This window comes from Triturus cristatus, chromosome 7 (genome assembly GCF_964204655.1).
Source record: "Triturus cristatus chromosome 7, aTriCri1.1, whole genome shotgun sequence".
In the NCBI taxonomy this organism is placed as follows: Eukaryota; Metazoa; Chordata; class Amphibia; order Caudata; family Salamandridae; genus Triturus; species Triturus cristatus.
Window position 1 is genome coordinate 1718514778 of NC_140590.1, and position 23316 is coordinate 1718538093.

At 43.3% G+C, this 23316-nt stretch overlaps 1 protein-coding gene across 2 annotated transcripts in view; it reads left to right on the top strand.

The window, feature by feature from the left end:
- GSTK1 (glutathione S-transferase kappa 1) overlaps nt 1-23316 on the top strand; it is a 117724-nt gene that overhangs the window by 37192 nt on the left and 57216 nt on the right. For both annotated transcript variants that reach the window (XM_085619948.1, XM_085619949.1), the window contains exons 2-5: nt 3900-3981; nt 4162-4290; nt 8501-8601; nt 10831-10866. In XM_085619948.1, the coding sequence (XP_085476074.1) occupies nt 3900-3981; nt 4162-4290; nt 8501-8601; nt 10831-10866 (348 nt within the window). The remainder of the gene's footprint in view (nt 1-3899; nt 3982-4161; nt 4291-8500; nt 8602-10830; nt 10867-23316) is intronic.

The following is a 23316-nucleotide window of genomic DNA, read 5'->3' on the forward strand; positions in this document are numbered from 1 at the left end:
TGATAGCTCTAGTATTCAAACTACTTTCGAATGGGAGTTATTTGATGCTGAACGATCAAGGTTGCTGTGGGATGCTTCCGGGCATTGCATATTTGGTAACTGTAAGTTCCAGGGTTACTTTCTGTATGCAAGTATTGTTCCCCCCCAAGACATACAGTCAGGGAGGCACCTCTTTGGCCTTCATTAAACATTTCATTATTACGGTTTGATACTTTGAGCAGAATGAAAGCTATGCTTACACAGAAATCTGTGCCCTTAACCTCAGCTCGAGAAACTTTTAATCTCCAAGTAGCACGGTCTTCAGCAGAGATACAGGCACTTATACATACCAACTGCCCTTTTCCATTTCGCAGAAATGGTAAATCGTATCTTTAAAATGTCTGATAACGACAGGCATTGTCCACCTATTTAAGAACGTAGGTTCTGGACTGTTAAGCACCTTTCAGACGGTCCTTGGAGTTATTCCAAGCTTTATGCACTCCGTGTTGGGAAGCATTTTTGGAGGACTGCCGCTGATCCTGTTTCTAATAGCAGGTATCCTGATTGTCGTTTTTCTGCTACGCAATGGACGTCCCAGTCACCAAGTAGATGGAAACAGAACTCCTGGAGAGAAAATACCGTGATCGCATGGAACAACTTCTAGGCGCACCTCGCATGAGAGAACAAAGTGCTTCTTGGTTCTTGTCGTTTAGACCAGTCTGGATGGACTGCATCTTACCTGTCCACCGATGCCTGTTTTGCGTAGAAGAATGTGTGTTATATCTCTGTCTGACACTCCCATCATGTGTGCTACTGGACGTTGATGCTTTACTGGACCCCATAATGGCTCATGTTTTGCAGTGTCCCTAGCGTATTCCTATGTTGATGTTGGCAGTCTTAGAGCCACCGCAGGTAACATCAGCACCTGTTGGTACAGACGTCGGCTCCTCCTCTGACACCCAGGCCTTGGATGGCGCACAGGCTGCACAGGCTGCCCCACCACCGGCTGTGGGCATTACGGTAAATCATCTGTGCTAAATAGACATAATCTGCGAGGTGTTACAGGGACCACCAACTGCGGAAGCAAGCAACGAGAATGTTGCGTCTACCAGCCTGGACACATAAACATTTGACTCATTTGTCCCGTCTTGTGCTGGGAAGAAATTCAGCTTTAAAAAAAAACAACAAAAAAAACCCCAGAAAACATAGTCTATATCTTAATTGACATTCCTTTCACGCGCAGATGGCTTTCAAAAATCTTGTAGTCGTTCGGACTATATCTACGTACATATTAGAGCAATAGCCTATCTGTCAATTTCTGAATAATTTCCCTTTGTAACAATTTTTGTAAATATTTTTTACAAAACGTTTTTAAACTGATGTTTTTAATACAATAACAAACTAACGTTTTTTATATTTGCGTACATATATCTAGAACACCTAGTGGTATGTGTAGAATTTCAAAACTATGTTGTCCATTTGGAAGAGGAGTGGGTGTTCTATTCCATATAGGTACTATAATATAGGCCTCTGTAAACTCGTTACCCTTCATATAAATTCTCTCCCTACATTACACTTGTCACGGTGTACAGGGACTGACCTTTTACCTAGATATTAGACTGCATTCAGAGCGTGGGTTTCCTCTAGTTCGAAATCTCATACATTATGCATGAGGGTTCTTGGAAGTATAGCAGGACTACCATCTCCTGTATAAAATCTATGTACAAAGTTCATCCTTAGGTCGACACAGTACCACATCAAGGTAGGACCCCTGGGGAGACCTATTGGTATATATACATCACATCTTGCTGAGATAGAGGAGATCAAGGGTTTCCGGCCGACGCACTGACCAGAGATGCTGAGGTTCCTGCATGCAGACACTCCAGCTCGCAGTGGTCTAACATCCCTCGCGGGGTGTCCAGCTCGAGACCAGGACGGGGTCCCACAGTCTCACTTAAGTTAATGGGGTTGACTAGATCCTAGAGGAATTCTTGGCTTAACACCTACACCCATGCTAGGTACACTTAGGTATATCTAGATTGGGAGGCATCGTAGGAGTATGCACCTTTTATCATGTGTTTTATATACTTGAATGTATTCATGATTTTAGTAAGGTGGTAGAACTATACCATCCTTTTACTTTCATATTACTGTTAATCATATATATCCTATACTGTCTAGCGGTTGTTGCAACACATGTATTCTACACCAGAATAACAACTGTTCAATAAATGATTATTGAAAATGCCTGGTTTGTTTTATTCAGTGTATCTCTCTGAGAGAAACTAAGTAAGCCTGAGTGACTGAGCGAAAGGTAGTACATTGTTTCCACGGTCCTGAGGGATCAGGGTTGTCATGTTCTGAGGTTTCCAGATTTTTTTCTCTCCTTGGTAAGAGGGGTTTATAGTGGCACTGTGAGCTAACTGATACAGAAAGGCTAACATACCTAGTGGGGGTGATCAGAGTTCCTCTGACACCGATCCTACAGTGTATGTTATCTAAATGCGCAGATTTTGTATATTTTCTATAGGGGGCTACACAACAACTCCTCTGTAATCTGAACTACAACCTGAATGGCTAAAGTAACCTATACCTTCCAAGACCTACGACATTCTAGTAGTTTCCCATGAAGTGCATTTGCAATAGGTACAGCTCCCTGCTGCGTTAGCAAGCGTCCGACTACACCTCTCTTTAAACTATTACCCAGATGTACATTGAGGAAATCCTGCTATATGACATTGGAACCTGAAGCATCATCCTTTTCCATTGCAGTTATCCTCTTTGCCCCATTCCCACATATTGCATTGTCATTTCTACAACATGGCTCCATTTAAAGCAGCAGCCTTGACCAAGCCAAATTTACCTCTACCCCATATAGTTGCACTGTGGACGCTGATCTGCCCACTTCCCAAATGCAGGATGTCTGTCTCTGCAACATTCAGTAAATAATAGTTCTAGTTATGAAAAGTCCTAACAGCTCATACTTAATGTTTTTGTTAGCTGCTGCATTGTTTATCTTATTTTAAATGCGGATAGCTCGATTTTTAGATTAAGCCTGGGTGGAGTTGTGCTACGTGGAACTCCGCGAAGTGCAAAAAAAACTCCGTAGCGCTACGCGGACCTCCGCAAGCGGCGCAGTGCGTTAGATAAATGCCATTCGCAGTGATTTTCAGTGCCAGGTGCTTGTCCGCACTGTACAATCCTCGCCAACGGTAACCTGCACAGCGCAAGCGGGCCCTGCTTCCTTTCTGCTGCTCGAGTAGATTGTTACTCGAGTGGCAGCTTTCTCAATGTGAAAGGACAGTTTCTCAATATGAGAGGTCGCGAGCATAAGCGACCACCCGCATTGAGAAATCTAGCCTGGAGGTTGATTTTTCACGCTTGCCAACTTGATGTTGACGATCACGAATGAGGAAAAATCTCACCAGGATGTGGATTTTCCTCGCTCGCGGGAAAAAAACTCCTCTCTGCTAATTTTTTGGAACTCTGCGTTACGCGTAGTGCAGAGAACTCAAGGAGCGGAGTTCAATTCCCAGACTTATTTTAGATCACGAGGAGGAATCGCGTTATTCAGACTGTTTGATCTGTAACCCCCTCATGCCCCCTCAAATAGGTCATCTGGTGACGAAGGATGAGCTTCTTTTACAGTAATAGGTTCTTGCCCAATCTAGATTGAACCTTCTGCTTCTGGGATTTGTTATAAGTCTGGGCTAGGGACCTAGTTAATTGGTTTTTCACCAGCCCACATTGCATGGGCACTTCAATGGGCCCTGTCCACTCCATGCTGCATGATTTCGTCATTGGGTCTTGCCCACTCCGTGCTCTATGGTTTTGTTGTTAGGCTGGTTTCTTTGCCTTCTTCGTGGGTTCTGGCTAGTCTTGTGTGAGCCTCCTCTGACTGGGCACATTTTCTCTTGCAGGTGATGTGCCGGTACCGCAGTGCCTGGAATGTGGACATTCGCTTACGCCCCGGTTTCCTCGGCGGTATCATGAAAGAGTCAGGTACGCTCCACAGATGGGAGCTTGTGATAGATCATAGGTTATTAAGTGGGACCGGTGAATGGACGTAGGATCACTATGCACCTAGGCAAGGTTGTGATCTACCAAATTACAGCAGTAATAATTTGTGTGACATAAAGACCACCCCACCTTTGACTACGTATTCTATTTTTTTGCGAGCAGGAAACCAGCCCCCAGCCATGGTCCCTAAGAAAGGTGTCTACATGGGCAAGGACCTTAAGCGGCTCGCCAAGTACTTCCAGGTCCCACTACAAAGCCCCAAGGACTTCTTTGGAACGGTAATTAAAAAAGGTAAGCCAGACTATTTGCCGGTTGGTTTCTGTGTTGCTGTGTGTTTCCTGTTTCGTCTGAGAGCAGTAGTATGATGGTGTGGATCAATGCTGTTCCTGCCACGTTGTCCCTTTAGATTCTCCACCCTGCTGTTTCTCATTTGTTTCTGTTCATTCTTCAACTGCTATCACACTGTAACCGTGAGATTTTACTCACCCCTCAAGATGTGAAGCATAAGGAACTATGATTACACAATTATTTTCAGAAGAATCTACACTTTTTGCATTGCTCGTTCCAAATAGAAGTGTCTTGCGTGCGCCCCTTCAACTGCTCGACTCCTTCCTGCTCCACAGGTAAGCACATGGCAAGACCGGTTCTAGGCAAAGCCTCAGCAGAAATCTCAAGTAAAACAATCTATGAGTAAAGTGGAGGCTAGCACCAACAAAGATGTCTGCCACTGTGGATGGCCATCGGCCCTAGGCCGCGGTCCCCACACACTACCCAGCACACTTCCTTAGTGGGGCCCCCATGCATGCGGACACCAGATCCAGTAGAGACAAACCTTTTGTTTGGAAAGTAGGGGGCCTCAGCCCATTGCTGTCCCATGGCTCTCATGTACTTGGGACTGAATCCAACAATTCCCCTGCTCTGGCCATTGGGGTGGGCCTCTTTTTGACTTTGCAGCCCTCTGTGCATCCATGGGGCATCGCTGATTAGTGCTGGCCTGGGAAGCTGACCACTTGAATTACATCCTTTGCTGCAACTCGTGGCCGCACTGCGCTTGACAGCCCAGTTCAGAGGTTTCTCAGAGTGAGATCGACGCAGCTACTATTCTGAAGCAATGCTTTATGTTCCCTTTTAACATTTATGCCAGAGACACAGCATCCTACCTCTTTGGTGTTGTATGCCTGAATGAGGTACTGCCTCAATCCGCTATATCCCATATTTGACTGAAATTTACAGACAGCCACATTTTTTCAGATGGTTTGCCCGGTAGCTCGAAGCCGTGTCAGTAGACACCAACCCCAACAAAAATGTTAGAGGTCGTTTGGGGCTTGTGATGCTGGATCCTACCTTCATTAAATCAACAATCTCCTCTTTAAAAGACCACACCATGCGGCTTAATTATCCACCAAGACATCCTCAAGCTTGAGTCACAATCAGATCAGAGACTTGAGACTCTAGCAACCAACTAATGTACCTGACATGCGCCAAGAGAAAAGATGGAAAAGGTGGACATGTCCTTTACACCTGAGCAACTAAACAAGAATTCCTACCTCCTCCCGAGTTCCAAAGGGTGCACAAGATGCACGCCTGTAAAAGACACCCCCACAGGTCAACACTTGCTTTCCTCACCACTACCTGGCTAAGCGGGTCTTAATTTCAGCTAAAAAGAAAGATCTGTTCCTTCTTTAACATTCACAGGATATACCTGGTGATTTCTCCCATCAACCTTGCATTGAGCGGGAAAGGTTTTTGTCACTCCGTCCATTGCTGTGTAAATGGGATATTCATTTTTTGTCTGCTGGCTTTTACCTTCATGCTGTCATCTTGGATGGAAAATCAAACAATCCCATGCCCCTGGGCACCGGAAAAGTTCATGGAACCATTACAATCATCAGCACTGGGCATGAGCCCGTCTGCTGGTGGTGGACCTACAGATGGCCTTACAGGGCCGGCTCTAAGGCGGTGCGAACGGTGCCACTGCACCAGGTGATGACTTTGCAAGGGGGCGCCTGTTTGCTAGTTTATATTGTGCTCAAAAGCACCTGCTGCAACCTTCCTGGCCTCCCGCAATTTTCAGTCAACAATTAAAATGTCAAGAAAACTCTGTGTTTAATGTTCTTCCTGGCCAGATCCGAGTTTTGTCTAATAGACGGTTTGACTCGTGGAAGTTTTGATTCATGGTAAGGTAGCGCAGAGGGTTAATATGCCTGCAGCAAAGAACATGTACCATGCAGATCGCAAAGTAAAAGTAATGTAAACAGGTCAGTGGGTACAAAATCAGTTCTTGTTATTAAAGAGAGCCCCAATCCATTGTGTTACATTTTATATTCAGAGTTTGTGCTTCTCCAGACCAAGCACTCTTCAACTAAACTACCTACATGTATGGATGACATGTGAATCCACCCCTTGTTGTCATCTGTCTTATGTCCCATTTCCTATACACTGATTCACACACCTATTATTGATTATGATTGATAGTCTCTGTGTAATGTGTGTGTTATATAAAGTGCTCTGACACCCTTCACTTTTAGGAGTGACGCTATAAAATGTATTAAATGCATCTGAGAAAGTGGTTATGTAGACTGTTAAAGGGTGGTAGGGAGGGCATATGTGGCGGAGGTGGCCATTGGGGGGGTTCCAAAAAACATTGTCGCACTGGGCACCACCAGAGCTAAAGCCGGCCCTGTGGCCTTACCTTTTTGGGTGCTACCTGAGAGAAGGCCTAAGTTGAAAGGAAGTGGCTGAAGAGAGTCACTAAGCGATGGGTGGGGAGAGAAAAGCCAAAGAATTGGATGACAGTTTTGGGACAGGTGAAAGCCTGGACTTCGACATTTGATGGAGGGGGCTAGATTGGTGTATGGGCCCAAAGAATTCGGTGTACAAAGAATTGTGTGTCCGAAGAAAGGGTATTAGTGTAGATTGCTAATTGGATGTCTATAGGGGGGGGGGGAGGGGGCACATGGAAATTGGGAAGATACAATGTCCAGAGAGGTGTTTCGCATGCGCTCCATTTTATTTCCTAATCTTCATAACATAGAAACAGCCAGAAAACAACAGTATCTGAGGCACTGGCTGTGAGCTTTGCTGAGACATCTGCCACTTTTCTCTTCTGCAGGACTCTCTCTGAGAGTGCGTCTCTCACCTTTCATGATAAACGCCTTTTCACTACAACCTTCGCCCAGTCCCATTGGGGCTCAAGGACCACTGGACAGTTTTCTTGAGCGTTCGCTCTCCCAGTGTAGGGTCCTTTAGCCCTTAGACTCTCTTTGGTCATTTCACCTGCTCCACTGCAGTAATGGATTTAGCTTTGTTGCCACACAGTCCCCCATTGGCTGCATACTCTGACAACAAAAGAAGTGGAAGACCCTTTGCAAAGACCAGCTATGGTGGTTGCTGCAGTCCAGTGTTACACTGAAATTAATGAGGTGAAATGTGAGCCCAGTACTAATGTGTTTCAAAATTACAAAATAATACTGCGGCAGAATGCACTGCAGATTTTCCCTTTTCTGTCTGCATAATGTTTTCAATCCTGTTCCATAATTTCTTCCCTCATTACCACAAACTCCTGCTGGCCCGGGCTATAGTGCAGCAGTGGTTCCTTTGAAAAACATTTACAAGACATTCCAGCTGAAACCCAATCAAATGTCTCTGATCCTCCTTTTGAAGAACAAAATCTACATTTCTTTGTCTCTTTCTCTCTTTCTTTCTTTCTCTTTCTTTCTTTCTCTCTCTCGCTCTCTCTCTCGCTCTCTTTCTCGCTTTCCTTCCTTCCTTCCTTCATACTAAAGCCGTAAAGTGGACTGTGCAATTAAGGGCAGCTATAAATGTACAAATTACAAAAGGTCTGAATAATACCCAAGTCAGTGTTTAATAGAACAGGTGAAGTTTAATCCAGAGCAGACCGTACTGGGGTGAGCTAGTACAGCAGCTTTCCCATAGCAGATTTATTTTAACTAGCCCTTGGAAAAGATCAGCTTTTCTGAAAATAAAATATCATTTACACTTCTATTGGTTGAAACTCCAATTCATGCCCCTGGAAGACCTTGTAAGACATGGAGGGGCTGCAGTTCGCTCCTCATTCAAATGTGAAAGGGGAAAAAGGGTATTTTCGTTTAGTTTGCTGCAGATGCTCCAGCCACAGCTCCTGAGAACAGCTGGCAAGGTCCTTTCTCCACAAGACCAGGCTTTGCAAGTCTTCTGGAGAACTGTTTTGTAGCCTCCTGCCCTCTTTTCCTTGTAGGGAAGGAAATGGCAAGAGATGAAAAGATATGGAGAATGAGAGAACCAACCAGAATAATAAGTGTCTTGAGTGGGGACTAGATACTTAATAATCCCATTACTATCCAGGCCCCTTAGACTACCCTGGGACTCCCAATACGCAGAGTCTACATGCACTGATATACCAAAAAGTCATGGAGGTGGATGGATCGTATAGTCTTTTGACCCTTTCGGCTGACTCATTTTGTTCAATATGTTGTCACATGATCTGCTTTCTCTCTTCCAGGCAGTCTCCCGGCGATGCGCTTTGTCACAGCGGTGGATATGGAGCAGCCACATTTCGTAGAGCCGGTGTCTCGAGAGCTTTGGATGAGGATCTGGTCAAGGGTCAGTGGGTTTCCCCAGTACCTTCACCTATAAACCATCTTGCTTGTAGTCACTCGCTTCTCATGCATGCAGTGTGCTCTATCGCAATTGGCTTTTAATTAAAATAGGAAACATTTTCTTTGAAGTGCTTTACCTTTAGGGTGCCACAGGTTGGGGTCAATTAATTTCTGGTCTTACCAGAGTTCTCCCTCATCTCAGACTCTGAGAGCTGGACCCAAAGACTCCTTCAGGGGGATTCCAGCAGTCAGCTGCCACAGACTTCCTGCACCCTTCAAAGATATGAGGGCGAAGGAGACCCCCCAAGATAGCTGGCCCACCACCCTCTACACAGTAGAGACAGGATGTCAGGGCAAGTGAAATCTGCCAGGGTCCTTCTTGGCTAGCACCGGTTTGCAGCCCAACAAGCCAGAAGCAGGAGACGGCTGGTCCAGAACTCTGTTCGCATTTGCTGGTCTGGGACCCTGTTTGCACTTTAAGAACAGCGAAACAGGGCAGCTGCATACTGTACCAGGCCTTTTTAAGCCTCCAAAAAACAAAAGGTGGAAGGAGGGCCGAACTGCTAAAATCTGCTGCCGCTCACTGTCCACAAGAGCAAACGGGCAGCCTGGGGTAGTGCTCAGCTGCAGAATATATCCGGAGAAGCCTATGAAATTCACTGAGAAACCTCAAACTGGAGGGGAGTCAAAGATGATTGGAGGCAGTCCAACACATTTTCACACAAAAAGTAACTAAGGACACAACATACGTTATCAGATTTACATTTATTATATTTAAGAATGGATAGAATCTAAATTTTTAAGGGCATCAAGTTGAAAAGCCGCAATAGAGTATGCAAAGTATAATCATACACTTGCATCTAAGGAAAATGTCCAGTAACTCCTGCTACTGCAATAAACACCTAGTAAACATATTTTTATACACAAAATCTGAATCTCATGAATTTCATCTATATTGGTTATATTTAGAGAAAAATTAAATGTAAATCGACAATCATATGATAATGCCGCGTTACCATAATCAACATGCTCACTCTTTTTAAAGTGTGTGTGTGTGTGTATGTATCAGTGTATCACCATTGGGCAATGTGTGGGTGGGGTGTTGAGGGACATAAGAAGTCTCTAGTGAGAGTAGGAAGACGTCAGAATTTAAGTTGCTGTAAATATTCCCATATTCATACCAGGAACAAAGATGTAAATCTCGACCATTTTTCATTAAACCCTGCATGTCCCCGGGGGCTACAATTAATGGGGGCTTGTGCTTTTTCTTTTTTAAATTATTTTTTTATTTAATTAACAGCGATATTTGTGAATAAGGCTTGGGTGCAGGTATTCCTACCCTGCCCCCTTTTCTTTTTTCATGTTTTATTTTTTTTAGGGGGGAGGGGGGAACTTGTCTGAAGGAGAGACCCTAGATGGCTGCCAACACTTCCTGGTCGAAGTGTTAGCAGCCAATCAGAGCTCTGATCAAGCTCGTCATTCTTCTTGATCGTAGATATACAAATTTGGATTTCCTTTAATATCTCACAAACTACTGCAAATATTTCCACCAAATATCAAAAAGCACAATCTGCGGACCAAAAGCTACCTTTGTGCTAAATTTGGTGCAATTCCGTCCAGTGGGTTGGGCAGCAGGCGTGTCTAATGAGCCTATGGGAATTAACATAGGAAACACACTTTTTTATTTTTTTTGGCCCTTGCTTTTTCTCGGCCCCTGCTTGACAGATCACCCCAAATTTGTCCATACACAACAAGACCCAACATTACACTTTTTGGGGGAAAATGTCATAAAGATTCAAAAAAATGCTTTTCTTATGGTAACATGGTCCTAACTATAGTAGGAGGGATAACATATATATATATATATATATATATATATATATATATATATATATATATATATATATATATATATATATATATAATATCTCTTCCACTCCTGCTGCACACAGGTACTAGCACTGCTGAAGTCTTTTCTCCAGCGATTTATTGCTGCGATGTCTATGACGCGTTTCTACTGCCTTGTTCACACACATATGCATGTATGAGTAATTTCTAATCTTTGGGTTTGGTAAATATGACTTTTAAATTTAAGATTGGGGTATTTGTATTCGGAAGAGGCAGTGAATTGGTGTGGACTTTGCAGCTGTTAAAATTATTTTACTTGTGGAGGTACGTATTGTTTTACAAAGTGCTGATAACTAAACATCCCATCTCTGTCCTTCTTTCTCAGGATGAAGACATCACACAGCCGGATAGCATCCTGTCTGTAAGTTCTCTGTTCTTCATGTCTTACTCCACCAGTGCTTTGAGCTAGTAGTTGCAGGTGGGGCCCGCCAGCACTTTGTTTTAGGAGGCACTGAAGGGGAAAGTAAAAAGAAAAAACTGTGACAAAGGGAGAAAGTAGAGAGGAAAAGAACCTGTGAGAGGGTGATTAATAGGGGTGGGCGGAATTTGCGTAATCGCGTTACGCAAATCTCCGCGAAACGGTAAAAAATCTCTGCGAACACGCAGAAATTCCGCGAACACGCGGAATTGCTTGTTCGCGATGCTTTTTTCCTGTTCACAATCGATGTTTGCGTGCTCTGGGAGAAATATCTCGCGAACACGCATTTTGAGAACGCGAACAAGCAAAAATTTCGCGAAGTCGCGGAAAGCGGATTTTTGGGCAATTTCGCATTCTCCGCAGAACGTGAAATTACCCAAATTCCGCGAACGGAACGGAATTTCCCGCTCAGGCCTAGTGATTAAGAAGCAGAGAGTATCTGGCAGTGGAGTAAAGAAGCGTGAGCAGGAATCAAGACAGCACAGCCTTGGCAATTGGCACCCCAACCTTCTATGGCACCTTCCGCAGACTTCTGAGCAAACCCTTGGACCCGACACTTATCTTCCAAACTTAGCACTGTACACCACCGCATTATGGTGGCTGCTCTGTCTCTTTGGTTTGGGATACTTTATCCACTTGTAACTTAACTGCTAAATTCACCCCAAAATGGAACCCCAGCAGCAGTTGTGAATATGTAATCTGCTACAAGGTGACCTCTTAGTTTCAGAACTAACTACATAAATCTACCTCCCTCCTCCTGCAACTCAGACACTGTCATATGGTCTGTACACAACTGCAGCTGTTTATATTTAATTTGAATCTATTTGGAAGAAAAGCCCAGAAAGGGACCTGCTTAAAAGCCTCCTAAATGTAAAGCCGTTGCCAAGTTCTACCAATTTAAACATATAAAAGCAGTTTGAAGGCTTTAGGCTAATTCCATAGTGAAAGGTACTATATATATATATATATATATATATATATATATATATATATATATATATATATATATATATATATATATATATATATATATATATATATTCACTTACAAATCCATAGGTTTCACTCATGTTATAGTTAGGTGGATATTTCACTCGTAAAAAACCAATGAAATTCCACCGTTATAGTTAGTTCAGATAACTATAACTCGCGCGCCCGCAATCCTCTGCTCATGACGTCACATATTACATCACTCATGACATGGTCAGTGGCATCACTCTTGACATCATCCTTGTGATAGAGTGGCGGTCGCGCGAGTTATAGTTATCTGAACTAACTAGAACGGTGGAATTTCATTGTTTTTTTCCGAGTGAAATATCCACCTAACTATAACATGTGTGAAACCTATGGTTTTTTTAAGTGAAAATATATATATATATATATATATATATATATATATATATTTGCAAGGTTTTTTAAATGCTAATTCCTAACTATAACATGTGTGAAACCTATGGTTTTTTCAGTGAATTTGTACGGTTTTTTAAATGCTAAGTTATGTATGTATTACTATTTTTTGTATATATTTATTTTTCAATAAACTACGTATTAAATTATTTTTTTTTTTTTATGGTTTTTCACCGTGCACCCCCGCGATTTAAAAAAAAAAAAAAAAATTAAATGTTTTTTCTGCCTTCGGGGTCCTTCAGGGACCCCGTGACAAAGGCTAGGGGGTCAGGAACTCTCTACCCTGCCCCCTTTTCACGTTCGCCACCTTCCTTTTCCACTCTCGCACTGAAAACAAACAAAATGGTGGCCGACACTTCCTGATTTCGACCAATTCGAACGTTGACTGACATGTAACAACCAATCAGAATTACGCTCGCGCACGTTAGGGTGCGCGCACGGTGCACGCACGGTGCGCGGCTATAGATATGTATGTGCTTTTAACTGCAATTTTCTCAGGAACTGAACAGATTGACTCCATATATGCAAAAGGCACATCCCTGACCTGAGGACTACCTCTCTGCCAAATTTCAAGTAATTCTGTTCAGCCGTTCGGGCTGTACCTTCGACTAAAGGTCCTATGGGAAAATGCATGGGGAAAACGCGTTTTGGGACCCCCCTTTTTTCTCGGCCCCCGCTTGACGAATCCCCCGAGACTTTCAGGGTAGGAGCTGAGCAGAGCGCCCCATTAGTTTTGAAAATTTTGCGAAGATTCGTCAACCGGCGCCAAAGTTATTTAAAATAGAATTTTGAGATTTCCTATGGAAACACGGTCCTAACTATAACTATCTACTGGCGACTGCCAGTAGATAATATTATCTACTGGCGGTCGCCAGTAGATAGTAATAGTTACAACCTAGTTTCCATAGGAAATCTCAAAATTCTATTTTGAATAACTTTGGCACCGGTTGACGAATCCTCGCGAAATTTTCAAAACTAATGGGGCGCTCCGTTCAGCTCCTACCTTGAATATATAAATATATATATCTTAGAGGGAAAAAAAATCACAAGCTGGCGCGTGTTTTCACGATGTATACAATAACCTGAGTTCCTCCATCAGCGGTTAACAATAAAAAGAAATTGTGATGGGTAATAATTGCTAAAATGTTAAAGTTTAGAAGCTCCTGGGTTAAATTATTTGATTGCTCTTAGGACTGCTTGCATGCTTCGATCACTTAAAATAGTGGCTTCAAAGAATCCTACCACCTCTTCCATAATTCTGACCTTCAAACTGAAATTGATTTAGTTAACTACATGATAACTCCCATCACTGACATGAGAATCGGTTACTGAGCAGTAAACGACCACAACTGTTACTAAATTGAAAAGGCAGGCATACACACGGCATGCTTCTTACCAAGCAACAGTAGAAAAAGCATATGGATCAGGGGTGGCTGGTAACCTTTGAAAGTCATGGGGTGACCCGCTGCTTCCCAAAAAACAAATATAAAAAAACCCTACTTGCAAAAGCTCAAAATAAAACGACCCCTCCCTCCCAAAAGCTCAAAATAAAAACAAGCATCATGCAACATAAACACAAACAAAATCACTACACTGACATGCATTACACTAACCTTTGTAATAAATAAAATTAACTCGAACTCTACCCATGGTCTGAGCATCCTCCTTGGACTTTTTTTGCACTCACGAAGAGCTCCCCGAGCTAATCCAGGCGCTGCTCTCATGCTATTGACAATGACAAGCTGAAAGAGCGAACCATTGCCCAGCGCGTATTATTATATACAGTTGCTGTTTACAAAGAAATTAGACCAGAATGGTCGCCTTTTAAGATTTATGCAAACCTTGTATATAAATATACACCCTGTCACTTACGATTAGGTTCCATTTTTTACTTTGGGACACAGTGCACAAATATCTGTTCTATTGTAAATTTAAACAATGTATATAATAAGTCTGTTGTGTTTATAAAACAAGTCCTAATTGTACAAATGTGTTGGTGGTTCCTTGCCCTCTTACATTATTCTACCCTCTTTTTATTGCGATTGTGCAAATTAGATTGCTTGAATCATTGTTGTTTCCCCTTATATAACCATTACCCTGGTTCCGTTAGTGAGTAGGGTTCCCCTGTTCTTTCTCTTTTGACTCATGCTATTGACCAGCACAAGAGGAGTGCCAGGATTGGATGTAGTGGGCAGGCTGGATGCTGTAGGAAGCTGGCCCTTTATATAGTGGACCAAAACAAGGTACCCTGTATAAAGAGTCCTGGCAACCCTTATTGGTTTGCAGCGGCAACAATTATAACTCTAAATTCTGTCTTTTGTGGTAGTGCGGGCGAGCAGTTTAGGCTTATCAGAGGGTAGTACTAGCATTTGTTGTACTCACAGAGACAATAAATGAGACACATACTCGAGAGTAAATCTGAGACCAATTTAGAAAAATAAGTTGTAGTTTTATATAAATTTTGATATCCAGAACTTCGTTATCAAGTGAGTTCTTTTTTAGTTATGAATTTAAAAAAAATAAGTAAATAGTTAACTTTAATGTGTCTTTACGCAGCAATGCTTTCCTATGAGAGATAAATCCTATATTACATACAGTTATTTATGGTCTGTTTCTAAGGGTGTCCTTCAGGACTTAGTCGTAGGGGGACTATGTCCAAAGTACCACCAGCAGTTACTGGTTACCTGCCCTGGCGTCCCAGTGCAGAGGTGCTGATCAGGTTGGTAGCTGTGCGCGCTACACCGGTAGGAAGAAAGGGGGGGGGGCACCTTAAACAGGCTGCAGAGGGTACTTTGTGTAAGTCCAGGAGCTCCCTATGGGTTGGGGTTGTCTGGTCACAAGGGTAGAAAGGTCAGCTGGGCTCTGTGCGTCCTAGGGCCTTGCAGCTGTTGATCTCTCCGGTTGATGGTGCACAAATCAGGGCTGCTGTGCCACTTTGGAAGTGGGTCTCTGCAGTGCTGATGTCCCTCGATGGCTGCTCTGCCCCTGTGTAGTGGGAGTCCAGATTGGACTCTCACGGGATTTGTTTGTTGTAAGGGGTCCGGTACCCCAGGTATTGGTCCTGTACGGATCTGGTTGGCCCTGGTGTCCTCTCATTTGATGGGAGGACAGATGTAATCTTCAGAAACACAGGGTCCTCTTCCTGGGAGGCGGCTATGTCGGGCTGGCTGGGGAGTGGCGACTCGGTAAACCGAACTTTTTGTTTAGGTGCCTGAGGACTGCAGGGGAGCAGCTCCTCTGCTCCAAGGGAGATTGCTGGCAGTTTGCGAAGGGCTGGCGATCTCCTGGGGTTCTTGGAAGCAGTTCAGCTGCTGGACGAGTTGCTGGTCACGATTATCGAAACTGGTGCAGGCAGGCAGTGTTTGCCACCAAAAGTCCACAGCAAGTCTTCAGTTCTCGCTTTTCTTGCAGCTTTTATTTGTCCTCTCATCTTGATCTGAATCGGAGTTCCTGGTATGAGGGGTGCCACCTAAATATTCTGTTAAGGGGTGTTAAGGGGAGTGACAGGCAGGCGCCAATGGGCTACCTACTTCCAGGGTGTCTATTCCATATATATGACCACTTCCTGTGGGAAGTGGGCAAAACCCTGACCCAGAGAGCCTAATTCCACCAAAACTAAGATGGTAAAATTCTAATAGCCGAGTCCACATCATGTAGCCCACCTTAGGGGTGGAACTAGCCTGAGAGGGGAACACTCCTTCTGACAAGCACATTTTCCTGCCTGTCATGGTGGCAAATGAGCCCAGCTGGTATTTTTCCTGTCTGGTGAAGCCTTGGGTTGCGTATTAAAGTCGGCAGAGGCCTTTGAAACCATCTGCCTCGATATTCTGATCACTTAGTCATCCTGCTTGGAGCACATGACAACACCTCTGGCCAGAGCAGGCATTGTTTCTGCCCTCGGAGAGCGCAGGCTCTCGCCTACAGGGGGCTAGAAACCTGTCTGTGGTGTTACACTGGTTCATCAGTCAGCCAGCACACTAATAGTCAGTAGGTTTCAGTGAAGCTGTCGTTTAGAAGGGGATCTCATAAACATCAGCGTCCAGCACATGTTCTCAAAATGTCATCTCTGTCCAGGTGTAATATTTAAGAATCTACTAAGACATCACAGGGGCATATCTGCTCGTGCTGATATGTCCACACGTAGTATAGTGCACCCTGACTTAGGGCTGTAAGGCCTGCCGTGGGTGTGACTTACCTCTACTACATGCAATGTCTGCAGGAATGGCACACAGGAGCTGTGCCAAAATGTGTCTTCCTTTTTCTCTGTACCATGGCACGCAGACTGAAATGGCAGTTTGCATGTTGGTGCTGGAGGGTCCCTTAGGGTGGCACAATGCATGCAGCAGCCCTTAGGGACCCTCTTTGGCCTCCTTGCCCTGGATACCAGGAGTATCATTTACTAGGGACTTACAGGGGGTGCTAAAGGTGGTGCCAGTAGGGGTGACCGTTGTACAGTTTAGGGAAAGAGATCTGGCACTGGGGACCTGGATAGCAGGAGTCCAGTGCACCTCTATTTGCCTCAGACACCTGGCAGAAAATGGGGGTGACCATGGAAAAAAGGGCACTTTCCTACAGATGCCCCTTCAGGCTCTGAAGGCCTGTGCTTGCTCTCCACCCAGCTTTTGGAGAGCTTCAAAGTGCACACGTCAGGCTGGCCATTGTAAGGCAGTCGGCCAAACAGACATGCCCACTTTGGAGTGCCTGACCCGCCACTGCTCCAGTCCTCCATGCTGCTGATCGGCAGCAGAGGACACGCCCTGCATTTCCCCGGATCGGGGGCAGACTGGTGGCGCGCATCGGTGAAAAATAAAATGGCAATGAAATAGTTTAAGTGACATTTTATTTTTCATATTTATGCTCCTCTGCCCTTATGAAGAAGCCGCTGCCGATACAGATATCTGTATCGGTACGAGAGGGCCTCGGGAAAGCAGCTGATTCTGGCAGGCTTCTTGTGTCTTCTGTGCAGAGCCTGGTGTCTTTCCTTTGCCTACTTAGGGGTATATTCACAAAGACGGGCGATAACTTTTTTTGCGATGACTGACGATGGCGTTAGTTATCGCTGCCTAACCCTGATTAATATCGCCATGTTAGCGGGCTATTTTCAAGCCCGCGGTACATGGCGATAGTAACAGGGAAGGGGTGTCAAAACCCACGTACTAATCATCGCGATGGCGAATAAAAATCCTGTGTTAGCCGGCGATACGGTGTGAATGGTCAGTTATCGGCTGAGAAGTCCCATCATCACTACTTTTAGCTCCCGGCCCAACACTGCCCCTGCTGGAAACCGGGTGTCACTGGGAGACTGGCAGCATGGTGACCGCGGCAATCGGCTTCCTCAAAGTCTGACCATTTGTTTTAACCTAAAATACTGTCATTTTAGTGGTGCTAACGTAGGCAGACACCTTCCATCTGGAATACCTGAATCTTAAAAGGCTCCTGGCTGTGTTCCCCTCCAATCCCTGGTGCTACCGTGGGTTATCCCCTGTTTTTGCTTTGCTTCGCAGATCTGGCAGTTCGTTGTGAATGTGGCGTTGTGGTTTTCTCTTGCGTTTTTGCATGGGAACGCCTACTCTGTATCTTATTAGTGTTAGTTGGTGGTGTCCACCGTGGTGATAAATTCGGGGGAAGTTATTGCGGGAATACTGGTGTTGTCTGCAGTTTGGCCCAGCTTGTGAATGTGGTGTTAATTCTGTCACCACTTTTGATGCGTTAAAGTGGGGATAATTCAGAGATAAATCCTTGTGAATATGCCCCTTAGTGCGGTGCAAGGACTGTTTTTTTTTTTTTAAGAATCTAGTTTGCGCCACTGTTTTGACTCGTTATTTCTTTAACAGTGCTGCGCCTTTCACAAGTGCTATTGCCTACATGTTATTTCGTGCTCTGCTTTTCACAAGCACTACTTTTTTGTTCCTGTGCTGCCTATCTCGACCTGACCAATTATCCAGATATCCAAGCCCACATGGGAAAGGATTTACGCTCGGCAGTTAAGTGTTGCAGGAACTTGGGAGATTTCAAGCTGCAGGGGACATGTCCCAGGTAATGAGATGCAGAACGCGCCCTCTATGTCCCTGGTGTGTGTTTCTTATAACACAATAGGTATTTAAATAATACTTGCTTTCTTTATATATTGTCATAAGAATTAGCTAACTATATTAAAGATGTTACCGCAATAAAACCACACTTTTTAGGTCTCGCCTGGCGTTAGCAGCGAGCATGTGCTGCTCTCGTCATGAGAGGGCTTCTTGGAATCAATATGATTTAAGAAGCTAGCTTTCTGCTTCACCCGTGTCATTTTGCGTCACCAGCTATTCAAAACCGGGTGTTACGATTGTCCACAAGGCTTTTTAGTCCCTCCTTGTTACCACCCTGTCCACTTTTGGCGCCGCCCACCGGGATTGGATCTTTTACTTGCGACGGGAGACAGTGTCTCTTAATTAGCCGCTAAGCACTTTTTTCTTTTCTTTCTGAGCCTCTCTCACTGAAGGCATGACGTGCTTTTTTTTAACCGAGCGTTGCGCTTTAAATTATAAATACGCTCCATGTCACCCTTTCCCTCCCCCGTTGCACGAACAACTGCAAGGCGGGCGCTGTCGTAATTAAAAACAATATGGTCTCATAATTTACATACTTAAATGCCAGCCTTGTTCGCGTTTTTGCCGTCTCTTCTTTATTTTCCTTTACACTTTGTTTATGTTCACGCAACCTTTGCCCTTCAGCTCTCCTCATAAATCTATTGTAATTCTTACAATAACACCTCATCCCTTAGATCTCCAGAAAAAAGATGAGACAGGTGTGGAGTGCTGCAAAGTAGTTGTCAATAGGATGGTGGGAATAAACAAAGGTGTATATATGTTTAACTGTGTAAGGCTCGTTCTCACTGGTGCCATCTTGAGTACTCTGTGACTGTCCGACTCTCGCGGGATGGAATCCCTCAGCTGTAGATCTGGGTGTTGAGTGAATGAGCAATGAGGGCGCAGCGACGAGCACACACCTCATAGCTGCATATGTGGGGCAAACGTGCCAGTGTTGCAGTTTAATTTCCTATCGCTAAAGCAGCTGGGGTAGACTTAGGACGGTGCCATACAGGACAGATAGCACAGGTGGCCCCTGCTTCCCTGTGACACCAAGCATTTACATCTGAAGTGCAAGTTTCCACGAGAGACAAAAAGGGCATACATAGCACGAACAGCTGCGGTGTAGGTCTCAGAGACACCTCTCTGAACGGGCAGTAAAAGGGCAGGTGTAGTGCACTGCTAGCTTACTTCCTACCAATTGGAAGAGAGAGACACTTCCTGTAGCGTGAGTTTCACACACATGCAGCGCATATATCATTAATGTGAACTGCCGCCCTACAGTTGAAGTACAGGCGTCAGCAGTGTAAACTTTTGATTCAAATTGCATGTAGAGTTCAGGGAACAGCTGTGCAGTGTTCACCTCACATGTGGTGTCAACATACGGAGCAGGGAGGAACAGTGTCGACCCAGTTTGTTTGGAATGTGCATGGTACAGCACCGGTGGTAGCAGTGCAGTGCTGCCCTCATTTGTCACAGCAAATGCAGTAGCAGTGCGCCAAAGGGCAGGTTTAAAAAAAAAAAAAAAAAAATACAACAACAATTAGCGTCCAATAAAGCCATTATGTCATCGCCTGCAGTCTTCTTAAATGACTTAAAGAACTCCGGTGTCTACCGGGACGCTCATTTGCCACCTTTAAAGAAATCAAAAACAAAAAACGTGATGTAACACTTGTGTTTATGTCACATCATTTAGTGATGGTTATGAATTTGTATTCATCTCCCGTTCACCGTCTTTTCCCTCTTTCTTTCCGTTCTTATCCTTTCGTCTTTTTAGTCCCTTCTCTTTGCACTTGTCTCCCCTTTCTTGCGTTTGTGCCGTCCCTTCTTTATTTTCCTTTATTTTCCTTTACACTTTCTTCCACATGTTTTTGTTTTTATTCAGGGACGCTAATCTGCAAACTGAAAAAAAAATAATAAACAAAAAATGCGTTGTAACGCGTGCTTATGTCCATCATATAGTAAAGCCTGCCTGCTGGAAGGCGTCTCGTGGTAGGTGCTACTTTTTAACAAGCGCATTTTAAAATCCGCTCAGTTCATCGACCTTGGAAGCATGAACGTCTGAGTTGTCCTAGCTAATATTAGGTTTGTATGAGACCTTTTGTTACCATTTTTTTTAGATTATAGAGAGTGGCTTCAGTCTGTGCTATTAGCTGTTTACTGTTAGCAGTGGCACGCAGGGGCATGTGTTTACCCAAAAAATTACAACAACAATTAGAGCCCAACAAAGCCATTATATCATCGCCTGCAGTGTTCTTAAAGAACTCCGGTGTCTACCGGGACGCTCATTTGCCACCTTAAAGAAATCAAAAAACAAAAAAAGTGATGTAACACTTGTGGTTATGTCACATCATATAGTAATGCTCATAAATTTGGATTCATCCGCCGTTCACCGCCTTTTCCCTCTTCTTTCCTTTCTTATCCTTTCTTCTTTTTAGTCCCTTCTTTTTGCACTTGTCTCCTCTTTCTCGCGTTTATGATCACTAATTGACTCTCACTCGCTCACTAACTCTCGCACACAAACTCACTAGCTCACTCGCTCACTAACTACATCACTAACTCACTCTTTCACTAAATAGCTAACTCTCTCGTTAACTAACTACTTCTCTCACTAACACACTAATTAACTCTCTTACTCTTTCTCACACTAACTCTCTCATTCTCTCGCTATCTCACTATCTCTCTCTCACTAACTAACTCTCTCTTTCTCATTAAACAACTTTCCAACTCTCTCTCAACAACTAACTATCTGAATCACTAACTCTATCTCTCTCAGTAACTAATCCCCCCCATAGCAAAACAACCAATAGCAAACAACCATTACAACAAGCAAATACAAATTCCCAGCTTTTTTTAATATAATCATTAGATTCTATATAATGCTTTCATAGTCATATATACAGTAACAAAAACACTTGTAACACTTCTTTATTAAAAAATGTCACCATACTACACCATACTACACACTTCTGCACAGCATAACTTAAAAACATAGGCAAAGTAAATATCTGTGGCTAAAAACTTATAAGGTCCCAAAGGCGAGACCTATTGGCAATGCCAATGCCTGTTGTTTGTTGCCTCTACGTTTGACCCCGCTGGCTGTGGTCAAATGGAACGGCCGGGAAATCCCCTTTCGTAGAAGACCCAGGGCGCAGCTATTTTCTCCGAGCCACGTGCTGCTGAAACAAACAAGAAGAGACTAATGCAAATCGTAACGGACTACTAAGGGAAGCCTCTCAACTAATAAAATGGCAATCTTTAGCACCAATAGTTTTCTAGTGGCATGTCCTAAATGTTCAGTTTCACAGAAACATTTTCATGCAAAATAAAAGTTGTAAACAAAAGGAACGTACGGCTGACCACAGTTAAGCACACCAAATCCAAAATTAATACACAATTTCTTCTAAATAGGTGCAAAGACACGTCCAGAGCATGCCGTACTTTTGCTCTACTGGAAAACCAGATATACAAACTCTTTTACAAAAAGACGGTGCACCAAGGGAAAAGTCTTTTCACTAGTTCCAATTTGTTGTTCTTTTATTTTCATTCAATTTTCAAAAAACAGACTCAGCCAACGCGTTTCGTTCTCTACGAACTTCGTCAGGGCTGTGAAAGAACATAGATAAAAACATACATATGTATAAAACACATAAAGTACACCATGAAACACAACAAACTACATTGCCAATACTACACAAAGAAGTGACATTATTACATGTTGCCATACAAAATATTAGAAACAACACAACAAACATACAAAATAAATTTTAAATTTAACATATACATATATTACACACAAAATTTAATCGAGAGTATTTTTTTATAAAAACACACATATTAGTCAAATACATATACATCACAAAAGGTTTAAAAATACTACAGAAAACACATATATATCCTGCCTAATTTCACAGACAAAACTTTATGTGTTCTGCCTAACTATATACGCTGTCCAATGTTATGTATAGAGAACTCCTTTGGATTAATTAAAAAGGGGGAAAGAAACCCCGAAACCTAACCTACAAGCGAGTTGATTGATAGAGATAAAGAAAGCGGTCCTTTTGATACCGAAAACAGTGACATAGATAACTACTAATCTATTAAAAGAGAGAAATAAAGAAGAGGATTTTTTATTTAAATGCCAGTTCTTACCATAGGTTGTTTCTAAGGAGCGGCCACCATAGTTTCAAGAAACAGCCGTCTTCCAAGTGGTATATAAATATATGTAACCTAGTAAGAATGGAAGTTTTTCAAAGAGAGAGAAAAGAGGAATTCCATTATGGCCTAATGTGGGCATGAGAAACCGTAATCAACTCAAATAAACATTTAGTTCATAAAGAAAAAACGACAAACACCTTACCTCTCCAAATATAGAGGCTCTCGTAAATGTATCACCGGCTAGTCCAAAAATTAATTAATCGAAACCTTTGGTCGGTTTCTATGTATCGCAGGTAAGAGTAAAACAACCTTGTTGTTGTGTATTTAGGCCCAATGTACAGGCTCCATCATTCTAGAGAAATAATATAAAACGCAATGTGTCAAAGGAGTCCATTATTAGTCTGATTCTATTTCACAGGAAGTCATTGTAAATCAGATTTCCGGAATTTAAAAGTTCTAACCCGATGGTTTCTATTACATATTGTTCATTTGAGTGTGCACTGATATATCACAAACCGGAAGCCGTAAGTGTAACCATTAAACATTGGACCGCTTTGAAGGTAGGAGGGTCCTACTCAGTTATATGTGATATCGTAGAGCAATAACGTCAGACACGCTTTAAAAGGCGAACGATCAACAGCATTTTTCTGACATGGACATATAGTTGTCCTTAGCTGCCTCACATCATTTTATAAACACACGATACTATTGAGACGATACCAGCGATAATCCTAACGATAATACCAGAACAAGGCCC